We start from the raw sequence: 20,220 nt of genomic DNA, 5'->3' as shown, positions 1-20,220 counted from the left end.
CATTTAAAATAAAGTTCTTTAATAGTCTCCATTTAATCGGTTTATTTGTTGTTAATAAATTGGCAACACAAGGAGGGGCCAAGGCTCTGCTCCCAGGCAGGCTCCTATGTGTCTGGGCTCAGGTAGGAGATGCTGCCCTGGGGCATAAGGGGGCAAGACACAGCCACCCCATGTCCCAAGGGATGGAAGGGAAAGGTCCCTCACTTCTGGGGACACCCCTTGGGACGAACACAGTGGCCAAAGAGCACACAGAACCAGAGGAACTAAAGGAAAACGAGGGAGGGACAGATGGGCAGGCTTGGGGAAAGGTAGCATTCTCTGGTAACCCCCACCGCTGCCCAGGGCTCAGAAGCCTGGGTCCAAAGCCCAGGGCAAGCTTGGCTCACAGGTTGGGGGAGGGTCCCCATACCTCCCTCCCCAACCCAGGACTGATGGCCAAGAGACTGGGCAGGAGCTCAGACAGAACTATTTTTAAAAGTCCCCTTACCTCTGAGTGGGCCAGGGCCCCAAGTTTCTGAAGGAAGGGTGGGCATAGTGCCCCTGTCCTCATCATGGGGATCTTGAAGGACCTAAGGTTCCCCAATGACCTTGGGCCCTCAGACCCAAGGGCTTCTAGACACTCCCACCAAGCCTGTATCTGAAGACCTGGGGCAGGCAGAGAGCAGCAGGAAGGCAGGGGAGGGGTGGAGACATGGCAGGGCGTATGGCACTCATACCCACGCTCACCCGCACTGGCCCTGGCCCAGCAGCCTCCCAGGGACTGCCTGGCCCAAGGTCACTCCTCAGTGAAGTCCCTGTCTATGTCCATGTAGGGCTCCTCCATGTAGCTGACAAGGGCAGAGGGTGATTGGCGGTCTGGGTTCAACAGGATGGACACGGTCTCTTTCCAGTATGAGAAGCTGATGCAGGAGCTCTGGGCAAAGAGAGAGGGGCTGGAGGGTGCCTGGAGGACCCAGGTCGAGCCCAGCACCCCGTGGGGAGGGCCATGGTAAGGGGACAAAGAGCTGCCCACCACATGACCCAGGCAGGGACCACGCACCCCGAACAGCCCTCTGAGAGGCCCTGGCTCTGCGTGCCCGCAGCCCACCCACCAGCCAGTTGGGTGGGGCACTCACGTTCTCCAGGCAGGTGCTGTCCTTGTCCTTGTGCAGGTAATGCTGCTGCCAGAAGCGCAGCAGGTTGTGGAAGTTGTTGAGCAGGAAGCCGGGATACTTCTTGTTGTGCTCCATCCGCTGAAGCAGCCGCAGGTACAGGGGCAGCCGCTCTTTCCGTCGGGCCAGCATCAGGATCACCAGGCTGGTGTTGAGGCAACTGACGTTCTCCTGCAAGGCCCCAGCAGCCCCTGGTGGACCTGGGTTGCTACTGGCCAGGGAAGGCGGTGGCCCAAGCCAGACCCTGCAGAACCCTGAGACCACACTGAGCTGCCCCTGCATAAACCTAAGGGAGGGCTGGGGCAAGGAGTGATGCCAGCATCCTGCCCTGAGCACCTTCCTGGTCCCTGCTCCCCGCTCCCCCCGCCACCCCCCACCCTCTGAAGGAAGACCATCCATCATCTGTCTAGTTAGAGCAGGGGTCCTCAAACTTTTTAAACAGGGGGCCAGTTCACTGTCCCTCAGACCGTTGGAGGGCCGGACTATAGTTTAAAAAAAAACTATGAACAAATTCCTACGCACACTGTACATATCTTATTTTGAAGTAAAAAAACAAAATGGGAACAAATACAATATTTGTATTTGCATGTGGCCTGCGGGCCGTAGTTTGAGTCTTCCCAGTCTCCTCAATCAGCTCAGGCATTGCTTCTTCCAGAAGCTTCAATCCCTGGGGAGGGCTGGGCATACACCTTAGATGCAGCATTTCCTTTGCTAACTTTCACTTGGCACTAGACTGAGCACCAGGAGGGAAAAGTCTAGGCCTGTTTTGTTCACTCTGCATCCTGAGCCCAGGGCCTCGCCTCAATAAATGTCAGATGAAGGAATAAAAGATCCACCTCTGAGAGGTATTAGTATGACCCCATTTTAGAGAAGGGGCATGAAGCCCAGAGACTGAGGACTGCACAGCTGAGGGAAGTGGGAGTTAACGTCAGGTCCAAGCCCAAAGCCTGCACAGAAGTGGGGTGGGGCGAGCACTGAACTAGGAGTCAGAACTAAGTGTCAACCCTGACTCCTCCCCAACTCGTCTGTGATCTCAGAGATTTGCTCCCTCTTCAGGCCTCATCTGTAAAATGGGGCAGATTCCTTATTGGGAAAAAAATCCTCAGAAGCCCTGGGAGGAACTGAGATGGGCCTCAGGGAGGTGCCCTCCTCGTGTGGGAGAGAGCAGCTCTGCGGGGCTCCGGGTCTCTTCCTGCATCGCACGCCTGCAGGGCCGCTCACCTGTGTCAGCGTCTGCACGTGGATGATGTTGATGAGGCGGAAGAGGAAGGACATCTGCGTGGGCACCTGGGATATGTAGGCGAGCAGGCGGCACTCAGACAGGACCTCGGCAACTGGGGACGGAGAGGCAGAGGTGTGAGCAGCAGGCTTAGACGCTGGTCCGTGGCTCAGGCCGGGGCTGCCACCTAAGCCACTAGTCAAGCCCTAGGGGACCCGACTCTGAAGCTGGGAGCCCTTACTGTCAAGACAACGAACGAAAAGGCTGACTGCAGCAGGAACAATCTCCCGTTCTTCTGCCACCCAATAAGCCTGTGGTCTCACTCGAGCCCCCGTGTTAAGGGACCACCTCTCCCCGAGGCCTTCCCCCTGGTGTCACCACCTGGGTCCTCTCATCCCAGGCAATCGCAGCCCAGGAGAGGAAGACTGTTTATGCACGCTGGTGGCAACAATGTTTCTCACCTTATTACAATGTTGTACATGCTCAGTAAAGGAAGCATGAACCGTAGAGGAAAGTAAAAGCAGCAAAGAAAATCACCCGGAGAGCCACCACCTTGACCCCAGCCACAAGAATGTTTGGTGGGGCTTCTTCCAGCCTTTCTTGTCTCCTTGCTGAAAGCTGGGTGTCTGACACCAGCGAGGCCAAACTGGATGCATTTGCATTGGTGTTCTGGCCTTTTCTTACCTTTCATGTCCACCTGATTCTCAAATCGGTCCAGTGACAAAGTGACGCAGCGCACCAGCATGTTGGAGTCCACCAGCGAGCTGTTGATCTGCTTCAGGAACACCTGGAACTTAGTGGGGAGACACGGCTCAGACGGGAGATGGCAGGCGCCTGCAGTGGTGGAGTCACTGCAAGGGCACTGACCTACCTCTGCCCAGTTGTCGCCAGTAAACAGAGGCGCAGACAAGCTGACTGACCTGCCCCAGCAGGGCTACCCCAGATCTTTTCACACCACGTCCAGTGTTTTCTCCACTGAAGGAAGGATGCCAAACTCCTCATTTTTACTTCATTAGTCTGAACTGGGTTTCTGTCACACACACCCTCTGAGCCTAACACACTAGGCCCAGCCCATCTATCTGGAGCTCATGATGGCACCCACCACACTGAGCCGTTTTCACAGCCCACCTGCTCCCAACCATCACACCTGCTCACAAGCGGCTGAGACTTTAATGCCCAGCACAAAGATGCTAATAACTGCCTGCTCAAGGCTGTCCATTGACTCCCTAATACTAGTAGTCTCCAATTTAAAACCAGTACCAGAGACTGGTGAGGACAAGGGCTCCAAGGTAATTTCTGAACAATAGAGCAAACCCCACAGCACCCTGTTAGTCTTACCTTTGCATCAGTGTTGATGTACTTATTGAATCTCTTGAATGCATCAACATTGAACTTCATTAGCTCCCCCAGGAGGTCGAAGTAGCTCTGCAGCACATCCCTGGACTTGCACTCGCTGTCCACGATGCAGTACAAGATGTGCTGGGGGTGGGGAATGACAGATGAAGGCAGGAAGGCAGCTGAGCTCTGGGGCCCACAGGCAGGTGTGACTGCCACCCCAGGCCGCACTCTTCTAAGCTACCGGCTTCCCACCAGGGCCTGGCATGTAGCTCAGACCACATGACATCTGCTTTGAGAAAGCATCCAGGTCAATGTACCTGCTTTCCCTATCTAGATGCTTATCTGAGGATGCTGGTGGCTCCGAGGGCAGGACCAGGACCGACACCTCCCAGGAAGTGGGGGTGGGTGGGGTATGTAGCCACGACCTCTCTGGCTTGCCCACAGCTCAGAACTAAAGCCTGTGACCTGCTCTGTGGGCACCAAGATGGCCAGGGCTCTCCAGCTTGCCAGCGAGGGGAGGTGTCTCCAGATGTAACATTGGCCACTGCCCGAGCACCTGAGGCCACTCAAATAAATGAAGCACAGGCTTTAAGCACAGGAGGCACATTTTGACCCTATGGTTAGTATTTATGTTTATGAATGAAAACATTTACACTAAAATAAACGAGTTTATCAAGAACAAAAAGCCAATTTATCTCTTTGATAAGGTTTTCTATGACAGTTAAATTGTTTCCATTTTCCATTTTCTTTTTCCTGAAGTTACACTGATTTGGATAAATTATTTTCCATATAGATTTTACAATAATTGCCAGGTCAGTTTCTTGTTCATATATCTTTTTTAAATCAATTATAGTTTTGGCCATTTTGCTCCCCCTCTTTTGTAAGCTTTTTCTGAAGGCCATTTTTCAATAAAGGGAAATAAACTTTTAGTTAGCAGCAACATATCCTCAGGGTCAAAAGGCCTTGCTGGGTGACTCTACAGACACTTATGATCCTCCACAGCCACCCCTAGGTCCTCCAATCATCCGGGAAGCACCCACCGGGAACCCACAGTTGGAGACTCAGGGCACATACCAAGGCAATCTGCACTGGCATTTAAAATAGATCCAGTATCTCCTGCCCAGCTTTCTAGGTCTCAGGACAGGAAAGCAATGCATGGGGCTGGGGAAAGAATGGGACACCCAACACCCTGGCTCCTCCAGGCCATTACCTCCAGAAGGCCTCGCTTCAGCAGGAACATCTGGTCTGCATAGGAGGTGGTCCCTCGGAGGAAACTCTCCACAGCCCGGGCTTGCCAAAACCTGCGACCCAAATGTTGACCCCTGGCCCAGGTGGCTAAGGCTGCCCTCTTCTGGCCCATGTTCCATTCCCCACGGTACTGGGAGATGTTTGCTGACTTTTCACGTATTCAACATTTATAGACCATCTATCAGGCATCAGGCTTCTACTAGGCACTGGGGACACAGCAAGAGTCCCCAGTTTCATGGAGCTGACAGCATGGTGAGGAACAGTCTTCTATTTTGTTCTGTCTGGAAGGGGTTTGTGTCTCAGAGAAGGGCTAGCCCCAGTAACGTGAAAATGCCACTCTAGCCTTTGTTCGTTCAGAAGGACAGGAGGACATGGAAGAGGGGTGCCAGAGATGCGTGAGGGAACCTGATGGACATGTGTGAACGGGCCACTGAGTTTACGCCTACTGGGCAGACAGAATAGACAGGGGCACATTTGGGTATGGAGCTTACTGACAGCTCACCCCCAGCCCTGATGGAAGGCCTCCCACTACTCCTGTCCATAGCCTTCAGGACTCGGATGAATCTAAGGAACGCTGAGAAGCCCTCCCTGTCCATGCCCACCTCCCTGTCCATGCCCACCCCACCAGCCCGTTGGGGAAAAGGTTTTCCTTTGTCCCCACAGCTCCTGGGGCAGGCCCTGGCCTCGTGCTTTCCACATTGCATTGAAACAAGATTCTTTTCATGCTTGTTTCCCACATGCCAGGGAATCCATGTGGGCAGGGACTGTATTTGCTTTTCTCTTCCACCTTTCCAGCCCAGCACAGAATAGGTACTTGGTGAATGCTTGGTCAATTCTTGAAATACACTGCTGGCATGCAGCAAAAGTTAATAAAAACCTGCTAAGCCACACAGGGAAAATGGCAATCAAACCCCTTTTCCCTCATAGTAACCAGATGTTGGAGTGGAAGCTGGTGCCTAAAGGAGGTATTTCTAACCACTTGAGAAACACATGGCTCCTGGGCCCCTCAAGAGTGACAGGTGCCTGCCCCCAGACCTACCTGAAAGATGACTCAGCTGGCTCCTTTTTCATGACCTGCAGCAGACGAGTTAATAAGCCCCTCTTCCCATCACACACCAAACTCCTGAAATAAAATAGACAAAGACACAAGCTTCCAGTCAAGATGGCAGCATAAGTAGACATAGTACTAGCATTCTCCCACAACTATATCAAAATTACAACTAAACTACAGAACAGCCATCATTCAGAACTGCCTAAAATCTGGCTGAATGGAAGTCCTACAACGAGGAATTTGAAGGTGCAGCCACACACAGACTGGAAGAAGGGGTGGAGACACCCACGTGGAGCAGACAAAAATCAGGAGGGATATCTCAGCTGCAGAGGTCCCTCGAGGAGTGAGGCCCTTCCAGCCCAGGGTTTCAGTACCAGGAAGAGAAGTCCCCACAACTTCCAGCTGTAAAAAACAGTCAGAATTGTGGCTGAGTGAGACAGAGGACTGCTGGAGTCCAAGGCAGTTCCTCTTAAAGGGCCCATGCATAGACTTACTCAGACGCACTCCCTCTCAGCTCCAATGCTGGGGCAGCAGCTTGCAGGGCACCAGGGACATACGGGGAGGAATTGAATTGTCTGGCATCATGGTAAGGGCTGGAGGGGTAGCTTTCTTCCAGACAGAAGTGCTGGCAGAAGCCATGGTTCTTTTTCTGAGCCCTTTCTCCACAGAGCCAGCAGGCAGGCACCATATCAGAGTCTCCATCAACCTGGCTAACACTGTTCATCCCACCCTGGTGATTCCCTGAGGCCCCACCCAACTTTCAGGCCCACCTAAGCTCTTTCCAATGGCTTTTCTATTCGAATGGGCTCTCTTGGATTATGTCTCAGACTTTCCTAAATCTCTCAAACAAGCAGCATCTGGCCTTGGTGTGCCCCGTACCTCTAGCTAAATGACCCCAGGCCCAGCACTAGTTACAGTTGGCCTTGGTTCATAGCTTGGCCTTTCCTGGGCACTTCCAAGTCCAGTACAAGTAGCAGCCATCTGCACATCGCTTTGTAGCTCAGGTCAGGAGGCCCCAGTCAGAACACAGGTGGCAGCTGACCTTGGCCTGCACCTTGCGGGAGGTCCCAGAGCTATCGCACTCAGTAGACAGCTTTGGACCACGTCAAAGCACCACCCAACCATCTCCACAAGTGACACACTCAAGGGGTGGACTCAGTAGGCACCACAGCCCTGCTAAAGTAAGTCCTGCTCCATAGGGAGGGCCCCTGCACAGCTGATCCTCCATTCCTTGCAGCTGATTGGCCAGGGGCTAAATCTCTCCCCTTGAAATGCTAACAGCAAGCAAGGCTCAACTACAATGGAGGGGGTTCACAGCCCACACCGGGGTTGCACATAGAGTACCCAGCTCAGGTAAATAGGCAGGCTGTGCCACTGGACACTACCAGGTGTACTGGTTAATAATGCGGATTTTGTAATCAAAGAAAACACGATAATTTAAAGAGAAACATCAAAAGTGCTTTACTCAAAGTAATGTCCATCACTAGCTACACATTTCCCCTATCTTTCAGGTAATTTGTGGATACCGTCCCAATAGAACTTTTCTTGTTTTAAGGCAAACCATTCAGAGACCAAATTTTTCACTTCTTCGCACGTTTTGAAGTGCTGCTCAGAAAGTGCATGTGCCATTGATCAGAACAAGTGGCAATCTGAAGGAGCAAGGTCTGGTGAATACGGCGGGTGGGTTAATACTTCCCAGGCAAGATCTTTTAACGTGTCTTTAATTGGTTTTGAAGTGTGTGATGGTGTGTTATCATGAAGCAAAATTACTTTGCCGTGTTTTCTGGCACATTCTGGTCGTTTCACGATTAAAGCGTGGTTCAAATTGATTTGTTGTCGGTAGCGATCAGTATTAATGGTTTTACCTGGTTTTAGAAGCTCATACTACACCACAACTTCCTAATCCCACCAAACGCAGAACACTGTCTTCTTTCCAAAGAGATTTGGCCTTGCCGAAACCGGTTTGGCTCAGTGGCTAGAGCGTCGGCCTGCGGACTGAAGGGTCCCAGGTTCGATTCTGGTCAAGGGCATGTACCTGGGTTGCGGGCACATCCCCCATGGGGGGCGTGCAGGAGGCAGCTGATCGATGTTTCTCTCTCATCGATGTTTCTAACTCTCTATCTCTCTCCCTTCCTCTCTGTAAAAAATCAATAAAATATACTAAAAAAAAAAAAAAAAAAAAAGAGATTTGGCCTTGCAGTCGATGTTGATGGTTAACCTGGGTCAATCCATGATTTTGTGCGTTTGGGATTCTCAAAATAAATCCACTTTTCATCGCCAGTCACAATTCGATGCAAAAAAGACTTTCTTTCGTGCCATTGAAGCAACATTTTACTGATGACTTTTCGGTTTTCCATTTGTCTTTCGTTCAGTTGATGTGGCACCCATTTTCCTTCCTTTAAAATCTTTCCCATTGCTTGTAAATGATCAGAAATTGTTTGCTGAGCAACGTTTAATCTTTCTGCAAGTTGTTTTTGAGTTTGACATGCATCTTCATTCAATAATGCTTGTCATTGTTGGTCTTCAAACTTTTTCGGTTGACCTGGGCGTTCTTTGTCTTTCACATCGAAATCATCACTTTTAAAGCATTTAAACCAGCATTCACAAGTATCTTGAGATGGAGCATGTTCACCATAAGCTTCCCGAAGTATACGATAACTTTCAGCAGCACTCTTTTTCAAAATAAAGTAATGAATTCAAACTTCCCAGAAATGCTCTCTTTTTTTGGCACAAAATTCTACATTTTTAAGCGTCAAAATATCTATGACGTTAACACCTTCAGAAAATTTGACATATGAAGTTCTGAAGCTTGCTGTCAATACAACAAAATAGCATACCTATCAAATCACATATATATAACATACGTGTAACTCCATCTATTGAAAAAAATCCGCATTATTAACTCATACACCTAGTACAGAACACTTACTACATTAGGCCACTCTACCAAGCTTGGGAGACGTAGCAACTCTAGCTAATACATAGAAACCAACACAGGGAGGTGCCAAAATGAGGAGACAAAGAAACATGTCCTAAATGAAAGAAAAGAACCAAACTCCAGAAAAAGAATTGAACAAAACAGAGACAAGCAATCATATTAGATGCAGAGTTCAAAAAACTGGTTATAAGGAGGCTCAATGAACTTAGTGAGAACTTCAACAGCATAAAAAAGGACATGGAAACCATAAAAAAGAACCAGTCAGAAATGAAGGGTACACTAACTGAAATGAAATATTAATTTATAGGGAATCAACAATAGAGTTGATGAAGCCAAGAATCAAATCAGTGATTTAAAATATAATGAAGCAAAAAATACCCAATCAGCAAGAAAAAAAAAGAATCCAAAAAAATGAAGATAGTGTAAGGAGCCTCTAGGACAACTTCAAGTGTACCAACATTTGCATCATGGGGGTACCAGACGGAGAAGAGAGAGAGCAAGAAATTGAACATCTATTTTAAAAGATAATGACAGAAAATTTCCCTAACTTGGTGAAGGAAATAAACATACAAGTCCAGGAAGTGCAGAAACTCAAACAAGACGAACCCAAAGAGGCCCACAACAAGACACATCATAATTAAAATGCAAAAGGTTAAGGACAAAGAGAGAAACTTAAAAGCAGCAAGAGAAAAGCACTTAGTTACTTACAAGGGAGCTCCCATAAGACTGTCACCTGATTTCTCAACAGAAAATTTGCAGGACAGAAGGAATGGCAAAAATATTCAAATTGATGAAAAGCAAGGACCTACAACCAAGATAATTCTACCCAGCAAAGTTACTATTTAGAGTCAAAGGATAAAGAGCTTCCCAGACAAGAAAAAGTTAAAGGAGTTCATCACCATCAAACCAGTATCAAATAAAATGTAAAAGGGTCTTCTTTAAGAAGAAGAAAAAAAAGATAAAAAATATGAATAAAACGGCAACAAATACATATCTATCAACAACTGAATCTAAAAAAAAATCTAAAAAACAAAATATACAAAGAAGCACAACAGAAACAGACTCATAGATACAGAGAATATTTTGATGGTTACCAGATGGGGATGGGGTTAGGGAAATGGGTGAAAAGGTGAAGCAATTAAGAAGTACAAATTGATAGTTACAGAATAGTTACAGGGATGTAAAGTACAGTATAAGAAATATAGTCAATAATATTCTAATAATTATGTATGGTGTCAAATGGGTACAAGATATATCAGGACGCTCACTTAAGTTATATAAGGTCTAATCAATGGGATATACACTAATATATGTCAACTTTAATTACAAAATTAAAGAATGATTTCAAAAAATCTACACCCAATATGTAACAGCTAAAACACTTAAATGCAAAATTAAATGCTGAAAATAACCATTTTATACTGAAAAAATCCTATATAATAAAAGCCTAATATGCCGTTCAACCAATCAAAGCATATTATGCTAATGATATGCTAAGGCTGCTCAACTGCTCGCTAGGACATGCACTGACCACCAGGGGTAGACAGTTGACTGGTCAACCAGTCGCTATGATGTGCACTGACCACCAGGGGGCAGATGCCCTGACCAGTAGGTTAGCTTGCTGCTGGGGTTCAGCCAATTGAGACTGAGCGAGATGGGCCGGACATGCCCTGGAGCCCTCCTGCAGTCCCACCCCAGCTGGCCAACCTCCTGTGTCCTTCCCTGGCCCCAATCGTGCACCAGTGCGGTCCCTCGCAATCCAGGACCCCTCAGGGGATGTTGGGGAGCCGGTTTCCGCCCAATCTCCCAGGCCAGGCTGAGGGACCCCACTGGTGCATGAATTCGTGCACTGAGCCTCTAGTTTAAAATAAAATAGAGAGGGACATTGGTGGCAGATCTGAGAAGCTAACAGGGGCACTGAGACTGGTCTTCCCACTGACTTAGGTGGGGAGAAACAAGGGGATATTTCCAGGCTGCCAGGTTGCCCTTTTGCTCTACCTGTGTCCAGAGCATCCCATGGCCTCCTGCAGTCTTAGAACTGAATAGCCAAGTGCATTCACACCTTATCTCAGGCCAGCTTTCCATTCTCAGACCCACTGGCAAGTGATCAAAGGCCAGAAACACATTCAAGAATCAGAAAGGGCTCAGATCTACTGGAAGAAGGGCTATTTACACCAAACGTGGGTTGCGAACAGGCCATGACAGAATCTACCAGATGGGGCAAAGTCTGTGCCGATAGGGTAAGGCAGGGAGTACCCTGAGCCCCTGGCTCAGCTGCAGCCAGCCTTGAACAAGTACCCGTGCCTCTGAGAAAATGACTCAGGCCTCATCATGGGGAAAAAAGGAGAAGCAGGCAGGAGTTTTGGACTCTCAAATGTTCTCTTCAAATAAGGAAGCTCTACTTTATCCACTACAGACATTAGGGTGAGACTATGATTTCACTTGAACAAGAGTTCTGTTCCCTTAAACAACAACAACAACAACAACAACAAAAAACCTGAGGATTATGACTCGTGTTGCTGGATATAGTCCTCCTTTGCCCTGACCCTATGAGCCTGTGACCTCCTTGCCCAGAACCAGATGATGAGGCAAGCATAACCCAGCAAATGGGACTTTGCTGAGGGTGAGGGGGCTGCTTCTGTTTGTCCTGCTTGGCTGCAACTGCCACCATGCAATCAAGGAGGATGTCAGCAAAGGTGAGAGCAAGGGGAAGAGCAGGGCATACATGACCTTTGTCAGGTGACCTCTCCAAGATCCTGGTCCCCCATCTGTAAAGTGGAGGTGATGATGATACTTTCTTCCTAGGGCTGCTGTGGGGCTCCACTGATATAATGCAGGTGACGTAAGAACAATGTCTTACACACAGGAGCCTTTAGGACACTGCAGCTACATGTAAGGACAAGTCTGCATACCTGCGTGAACCCATCTATGTGCCCCAGGGCACACAAGCAGCCAGGGTGGGCTGTGGGCCAAAGCCGTACCCCATCCATGCTCACCTGTCAGTGTTGAGGACGGCTTCCACCTCGGGGATGTTGGCCTTGAGAGAGATGGCACTGAGTTCATTCAGCTCCTGGTTGTTGAGCAGCAGGTACTTGTTCCTGAAACAAATGGGTTGCAGGGAGCTTAAGGACAGGACTGGGGTTGCCAGGTCAGCACTGGGCAGTCCCCTGCCCTTTTCCTGTAGAGAGGGTGGATCTAAGAATCCCCCAAGTACCCTTCCCCAACACCTTGTACCCCCTGAGCAGGCACAGAGGGAGGCATGGAGTCTCCCTGGCCCCAATCCCCACCCCTCTGCCTGCCACATTCACTAACAAGTTCTCTTCCCTTAGCATCCCAGGCCTTTCTTTGCACTGAACGTTCTACTTGATTTCTTAAAGGCACTTCCCCCCAACATGTCCAAACGAAACTCATCATTTTAAAGGCATACCTCGTTTTAGTGTGCTTCACAGAGGTTGCTTTTTTAAACAAATTGAAGTCAAGACCCTGTACCAGCAAAAAAGGGTAATAAGAGGCTAACAACTCCTGCCTCACTCCCTAGGGTGGCTGTGAGGACTAAGGGAAAGCTCAGCGCAGTGCCTGGCATAAAGGAAGGGCAGGACAATTGGCAGCTCTTATTACAGTATCATGAAGTGCAGCCACTGTGGTGACAGCGGCTGTCCCGGCTCCCAGGTCCTCCTCCTGAGCCGGGGTCAGCGATGGGACAAAGAGAGGAGAGAAGACAGAGCAACAACTCTCCTTCCAGGGACAGCTCGTACTTACTCGTGGTGGTCGCTGAAACTCTGCAGAAGCCTCAGAAACTGTATCTTCAAGGTGATGTCCTAAAATAAATGTGCACCTTGATGTTAAAACCATAGTCACAATGTTCCAAAGAAAGCAAACACTCTGGTGAGAGCCTGGGCATATTGCTTTGCTTCTCTGAGCCTCTGTCCTCATGCACAATGAGGACTTTTCTTGAGTCAGAAAACCCTTTGTTGTCTTCCATGCCTGGACAATAGCAGATTAAGCTAATGTGGACTCTTCTTGCTAAAAACACCCCAACATACTGGATTAAAAAGTAACTGAAATTCTTTTAAATATGAGGCTAAGTTCAAAAGAAAGAAAGGAAAATCCATAGAACTCAGAAATGAAGGACTGAGTTCAGAGCTCTGAGCACAGCGCTGATGGTGGAGAAGTGAAAATGAGACTCATCTAGGCCAGGGCTTGGGTTTTAATGCCCTGCGGGACCAGACAGATCCGTGGGCCCACATAAAGCCTGGGAAGTGCATACATTTGGCAAAAGAAGGGTTTCTCTGCCAGGCTGCTGCTGGTGAGAGAACCCCAGGAGAACAGCCTCTGAAGTACCTGGCAGACAAAGCAAAGTGCTTATTAATCACTCCCAGGGCCCAGGCTACGGAGGTACTCAAGAGGGAAAACAACACGCGCCGCCCCCCCCCCCCGCCCCCGAAAAGTGACCTCTCCATACATTACAGAGCCCGAGGCAAGACTCTACCCAAAGTTGAGTCGAAGACTCAAACACAAGTATTAGTACCCCAAGAACAATCTGAAAGAGACCATAAACATGTATGTTACAAATAATTAAAAAGAGATAAAATGCAACAGAACAAAACATTAACATAATCTGAATAAAAATCAAGTAATTTTTGACAGAATGTCTAGAAATGCCGAATATATTCACTTGAAATTAAAACATCAGATGAATGGGCTGACAGGCAACTCCAATAAGACCAGAGAGAAATATGGTGAACAGGAAGATAAGGCACGGAGGAAAACCCTCAGAACACAGTGCAGAGACCAAAGGGGAGCTATGGCACTAGACCCTGACAGTTTTGTGTGCTTTAAGGTCCCAGAGCACTTTCCTCCTCCTGCTAATGGCTGAGCCTCCATGTGGCCTGTGAGGCCAGCAGGCAAGGAAGAGTGATCTTCCTTTTGCAAGAAACAGAGGCTCAGAGATTCAGTGACTCGTTCAAGCTCTCCCAACAAGCTGTGTGGCACAACAGGCCCCCCAACGCCCAGTTCATTGCTCGCTCCAGGGTACCGTGACAGAGACAAGGTAGCGGAGAGCCCTTAGTCCAGGGGTGGGCAAACTTTTTGACTCGAGGGCCACAATGGGTTCTTAAACTGGACCGGAGGGCCGGAACAAAAGCATGGATGGAGTGTTTGTGTGAACTAATATAAATTCAAAGTAAACATCATTACATAAAAGGATACGGTCTTTTTTTTTTTTTAGTTTTATTCATTTCAAATGGGCCGGATCCGGCTCGCTGGCCGTAGTTTGCCTACGGCTGTCTTAGTCCCTTAAAAAAGGAAAGCATCCTAAATCCCTTTTTGGATGCAGAGCATAGGTGGTGTGTGGTTCTTGAAGGCAAAACTATCAGTGGATATAATTATAGTGCAGCAGAGCACAGAATAAGGACAATCTTGTTGTTAGATAATGTAGTGGGTGGCCCTGCCTCGAGGGAAGTGAGCCCCCCACCCCCAAGGCATATAAAGGGAAGCAAGAGGAGGCCAAGAGGGACTTCTGCATAGGTGGAGGGGTGGGGTCAGGTCCCTCCCCAAGGTAGATTCCAGTTATGGGATTAATAGGTTATGACTGGAGGTTTCTGCTCTACTCTCAAAGACTGAGATTTCAAAGGGTCAAGAGCAGGTCTTGAAACAACTACTCCTGGCAAATAAAGCCTATCTGTCCCCAGGGTCCCTTGCTCACCGGGCTACAGTCGCAGTTCTGGTTGTGACCATGGAGGACAAGGGCAGATGCTGAATGCTTCCTCCAAATCAGCTTGTCAAACAAATTATTAAGCCCCGGGATCAGCTTGAACTCTGCGATCATCCTGTGAACCTGGATGGGGTTGGAAGGCAAAAGCATTTTAAAACTAATGTGAGGAAAAGATGTAGCAAAGCCTCGTGCTGGTATAATAACAACCTTCAGAACAAAGAAAGCAACAGTCAGTAGGGAGTGTTGTGGCTTACAGAAAACATCCACACATTCCCTACCTTGCTCATTAATTCTCACAATATCCTAGGAGTCACACTGTACAATAGGACCTCTTTTAAGGCCATGAGTTCTGGATTCAGATAGCCCTGGGTTTGTCTCTCAACTCCACCACATATAAACTGTGTAACTGTAAGCAAATTCCTTAACCTTTCTGATTTATTCCCTGCCTCTGCATATCTATATATATAAAAGCCTAAGCGACCATTAGGACCTAATGACTGGTCGCTATGATGCACACTGACCACCAGGGGGCAGATGCTTAATGCAGGGGCTGCCCCCTGGTGGTCAGTGTGCTCCCACAGCCAACCTCCCCCTGGCCGGCCAGCACAGATTGCCTGATTGGAGCCTGCCAGCCAACCTCCCTCAGTCCCTCCCCAACCCCAGTGCACAAATCCATGCACCGGGACTCTAGTCATTAAAATAAAAATGCCCCCCATGCTTCATAGTAGGATAAATTTCAAGTGGAGGCAAGATAAAAATATAATAAAATGAAACTCTACGAATCCTAGAAAAATCTATGCAAAAGCTTTGTTTGTTGTTGTTGTTAATCCTCACCTGAGGATATTTTTTCCATTCATTTTTTTAGAGAGAGTGGGAGGGAGGGGGAGAGACAGAGAAACATCGATGTGTCATCGATTGGTTGCCTCCTGCATGCACCCTGACTGGGGCTAGGGATCAAGCCTGCAACTGAGGTATGTGCCCTTGACCAACATTGAACCCGGGACCCTTCAGTCCATGAGCCCATGCTCTATCCACTAAGCCAAGCCAGGAAGGGCTGCAAAAGCTTTAAAAATGACAGTGAGAAAGACTTCCTAAAGTAGTATTCCAAACCTAGAAGCCTAGAAGAGTGTTGAATTCAACCATACAAACCTTTTAAAATTCTGCGTGGCAAAACTCACAGTAAGGAAAGCCACAAGTTAAATATGACAGATGGGACCATACTCAAAATCTTGTGTCACACTCAGGCAAAAAGCTAATTTCCTCTATAAGGAATCCTACAAATCTCTAAAACAAAAAGACCAACCCTACAGAAAAAATGGGCATAGGATACAGATAGGAAAACATAAAAGGTTCTTCAATATATGCAAAGTGCTCAGCCTCACTTAGAATATTAAGAGAAATTCAAACACCTAATTTTGTACTTTTTTAGACTGGCAAAGAATAAAAGTTTTATAATCCTGTGTTGGTGAACTGGGCCTCAGGCATGCTCCTACCCTGCTGGTGGGAGGGCACTGGTACTACCTGGAGAGGAAGGACAGTTTGTAGTATCCCTAAAAATTACAAATGCATATTCCCTTTGACCAGCAATTTTTCTTTTAGGAATTTATACAAAGACAAATACATATAAATACTAAATGGCACATGTACAAACTTACTCATGGCAACATTATCTGTAATACCAAAATAGACATAACCTATACTTCCATCAATGGGGAATAGTTACATAAATTATGGTACATTCACTTAATGGGATACTTGACACCAGAAAAATAGAATGAAGGTTTTTTAACATGTAGTGAATTGCACATTCATCAAAACATAATATTAAAAAAGCAAGTGTGCACATGCTGTATTATTGATTATGTAAAAACTAGAGGCCCGGTGCACAAAAATTTATGCACTCGGGGGGAAGGGGGTGTCCCTCAGCCCGGCCTGTGCCCTCTAGCAGTCTGGGACCCCTCGGGACATAACGACCTGCTGGCTTAGGCCTGCTCCCGGGTGGCAGAGGGCAGGCCCAATCCCTAGGTGCAGCCCCTGGTCGGGCTCAGAGCAGGGCCGATTGGGGGGTTGGGGCACCACCCCGTCACACTCAAGGCAGGGTCGATGGGGAGGTTGCGGCGCAACCCCCTGTCATGCACAGAGCAGGGCCAATCCGGGGGTTGGGGCACTGCCCCCTGTCACACACAGAGAGGGGCCATCAGGGGGGTTGGGGCTCCGTACCCTGTCATGCACAGAGCAGGGCCCATCAGGGGGTTGGGGAGCTCCCTCCTGTCATGAACAGAGCAGGGCCCATCAGGGGGTTGAGGAGCTCCCCCTTGTCACTCACAGAGTAGGTCCGATAGGGGAGTTGGGGCACCGTCCCCTGTCACACACAGAGCAGGGCGGATCAGTGGGTTGGGGCGCTGCCCTCTATCACCCACAGAGCAGGGCCGATCAGGGGGTTGGGGTGCCGCCACTGTCACACTCAGGGCAGGGCTGATGGGGAGGTTATGGCTCTACCCCGTCACACACAGAGCAGGGCCCCTGGGGGGGTGGGGGGGTTGGGGCGCCACCCTCTATCACCCACAGAGCAGGGCTGATCAGGGGGTTGGGGCGCCGCCACTCTCACACTCAGGGCAGGGCTGATGGGGAGGTTATGGCTCTACCCTGTCACACACAGAGCAGGGCCGATCAGGGTGTTTGGGCACTGCCCCCTGTCATGCTGATTCCGGTGCCGGGAGGCCTCGCGGCTCCGCTGATCCCGGTGCTGGGAGGCATATTACCCTTTTACTATATAGGGTAGAGGCCTGGTGCATGGGTGGGGCCGGCTGGTTTGCCCTGAAGGGTGTCCTGGATCAGGGTGGGGGTCCCCACTGGGGTGCCTGGCCAGCCTGGATGAGGGGATGATGGCTGTTTGCAGCTGGTCACACACCCTTCAGGGTGGGGGTCCCCACTGGGGTGCCTGGCTAGTCTGGGTGAGGGGCTGAGGGCTGTTTTCAGGCTGGGGGTGACTGAACTCCCAAACGCTCCTTTTTTCCTTTTTTTCTTTTTTTTTTTATTCTGGGCCAGCTTTAGCTTGAGGCTTGGCTCCAGCTCTTAGGCCGTCACACCTGAAAGTAGGTTTCTGGCCTTTGCATACAATGTTGCGAATCTGCTGGCTGAAGTCCGGCCGTATTTGTTACAATGTTTCTTAAACTGCCGGCTCAGAGGCCTGCAGCTGCATGCAGGGAACGTTGGTTTCCTCCGTCACTGAGGCAACCAAGCCTCATGTTAGTTTCAAGCTGCCTGGCTGCCGGCAGCCATCTTGGCTGACAGTTAATTTGCATATCTTGCTGATTAGCCAATGAAAAGGGTAGCGGTCGTATGCCAATTACCATGTTTCTCTTTTATTAGTGTAGATGAGAGGGATATATTGCTTTTATAAGCACAGAATCTAAAAGCATACATTAATAACTGGTAAAATTAGATGCTTATGGAAGAATCAGAATGTTTAGGATCAGAGGGGAGAAAGCCTTCACTGATATTATTTATCCATTTAATATAGAACTACCTTTTTAAAAAACAACAACATATTTTTATTGCTATCAGAGAGGAAGGGGAGGGAGTGAGATAGAAATATCAATGATGAGAGAGAATTTTGATCAGCTGCTTCCTGTACGCCCCTTACTGGGGATTGAGCCTGTAACCCGGGCATGTGCCCTGATCAGAATCGAACTGGTGACCTCTTAGTTCATGGGTCAATGCTCAACCACTGAGCCACACCGGCTGGGCTAGAACTACTTTTCAACATTGAACTATATGAATTATTCACCTACTAAAAGTAATTTTTCACATAACACAAAATGAAGCTATTATTACCTCTTTTCAAGGCTGTTATATAAATAAAGACAGAATAGATATGTAAATACTTGAGCACAGCAACAGTGCTCATTAATTCCCTCTTTACAAGGGGAAATAGGAGTTCAGCAGGACTGCCTTGGGAAAGGCAGTGGTGAAGATGCCACCCTAACTCAGGTGTCCTGATCCTAAAGCCTGCCCCTTCCCAGCCCACCACAGGCACATTTATCAGGGGACACCAGAATCTGACAAAGCTCTGTGACTCTGGGCAGTGTTCTCCTTTGAGCCGAGTCTCTTGATGGGAAATGAATTGTTGAAAGGACTCAATGAAGTAATATAGGGGAAGCTCAGGGCCTGACTTACAGGATGTGCTGAAAAAGAAGAAAAAAAAAGACTGCTCTATTGATTACATTCATGATGATGAACGGGGGATGGAATTTATGGATGTGGAGAGCATTTCCTCCAGTCTAATGATTCAATTTACCCAAGACCAGTCACAGAACTTGTCCCAAAAGCACAATAAGAAGGCCACTCTTGGGCCTTGTCAAGGATACCCTTCCCCTTGCTATCCTGATCTAGGCAGGGTCCGTGAGCCCATGTGCCCACAGGGCCTGGCACACAGCAGGCGCTCAGTAACTGCTGACTGTGCAAAGGACGAGCCAGCAGAGCACTGGCTCTTGGTTGGGCCGGATTCCAAGACCAGCCGATGGTCCCACCCAGGAAGCAGTGTAATCACAGTTTAACTAAAGACCACGTGACTCACAGAAACTTGGTAACAGGAAGGCTCAGGAAGCAGGGAACTGCTATGTTTGGGACAGAAGAGTCAGGGCAGCAATTTAAATCCTGCCTCTACCGATGCTTGGCACCTGAGAGCAGGGCCCTTTGTGCACCTTGGTTTTCTCAAGCATCAAGTGAGGGAGAAAAAGGGGTCACCACATGTTGTCTAAGTTACCAAATACCTGAAAATTCAAACATAAATAACTGTGAAAGTACCTCAAAAAAGTAAAGCACTTACTATATGTAAGACATTATGACTATTACTTTTTATAACAAATACTATCCCATACTGAAGGAAGGAGCCCCAGTGCTGTGGATGTCAGGGTGGGATCTCACCCAATGAGATCCTGGTTTTTAAATACCACCTATATGTGATAACCCCAAAGTGATACCTCTAGTGCTGGCCTTTCCCCTAACTCCAAGTGTGGATTCTAATAGACACCTCATACCTAACTTGTTCAAACTGTACTGTTCATCTTCTTCCCTACGCCTACCCTTCCACTCCTTACCACCTTAGCCATTTCAGTAAATGGAAAATCCATCCTCCCCCTTCTTAGGCCAAAAACGTTGGAAGGAATTAAGGAAGTCATACTCAGCTCTTCTCTTTTATGCCTACATCCAAACTATCAGCAAATCCTACCTGTTCTACCTTCAAAACAGATCCAGAATGCAAGTGTTCCTCATGACACCCACCACCTTATGCAGGTCCTAGCTGTCATCTTTCACACAGCAGCCACAGGGGCAGCTTCCCATTTCACTCAGAGCAAAACACCAAAGTCCTTAACGTGGTCTATGAAAGCTGATGCAATCTGGCTCCGTGCAACCCCTCAGCCCTCCTCTCCTCATTGCTTTTCTAGTCCACCCCCATGCCCCTAGCCTCCCGTTTCCTTATTGGTCTCCCAACCCACCAGGCATGCTCCCACCTCAGGGGCTTGCTCCCTCTACCAGGCAGGCTGCCTTGGGGGTCCG

General features: G+C 48.5%; 1 protein-coding gene across 8 annotated transcripts in view; it reads right to left on the bottom strand.

Annotated features, from left to right (window-relative positions):
* Positions 1-2: 2 nt before the first annotated feature.
* LOC118662671 (transient receptor potential cation channel subfamily C member 4 associated protein) overlaps positions 3-20,220 on the bottom strand; it is an 85,095-nt gene continuing 64,877 nt past the window's right edge. For 4 of the 8 annotated variants that reach the window (XM_036321314.1, XM_036321319.1, XM_036321313.1 and 1 more), the window contains 10 exons: positions 14,650-14,781; positions 12,705-12,763; positions 11,942-12,043; positions 5,996-6,079; positions 4,919-5,009; positions 3,709-3,849; positions 3,055-3,163; positions 2,373-2,485; positions 1,116-1,322; positions 3-943 (listed from right to left, as the gene is read on the bottom strand). In XM_036321314.1, coding sequence (XP_036177207.1) covers positions 776-943; positions 1,116-1,322; positions 2,373-2,485; positions 3,055-3,163; positions 3,709-3,849; positions 4,919-5,009; positions 5,996-6,079; positions 11,942-12,043; positions 12,705-12,763; positions 14,650-14,781 — 1,206 coding nt within the window. In that variant the 3' untranslated portion in view covers positions 3-775. The remainder of the gene's footprint in view (positions 944-1,115; positions 1,323-2,372; positions 2,486-3,054; positions 3,164-3,708; positions 3,850-4,918; positions 5,010-5,995; positions 6,080-11,941; positions 12,044-12,704; positions 12,764-14,649; positions 14,782-20,220) is intronic. The other 4 variants (XM_036321315.1, XM_036321317.1, XM_036321316.1 and 1 more) reach the window with 3 other exon arrangements.

This window comes from Myotis myotis, unplaced genomic scaffold (genome assembly GCF_014108235.1).
Source record: "Myotis myotis isolate mMyoMyo1 unplaced genomic scaffold, mMyoMyo1.p scaffold_m19_p_9, whole genome shotgun sequence".
In the NCBI taxonomy this organism is placed as follows: Eukaryota; Metazoa; Chordata; class Mammalia; order Chiroptera; family Vespertilionidae; genus Myotis; species Myotis myotis.
The sequence above is the reverse complement of the archived record's forward strand: the minus strand, read 5'-3'. Positions and strand labels throughout refer to the sequence as shown.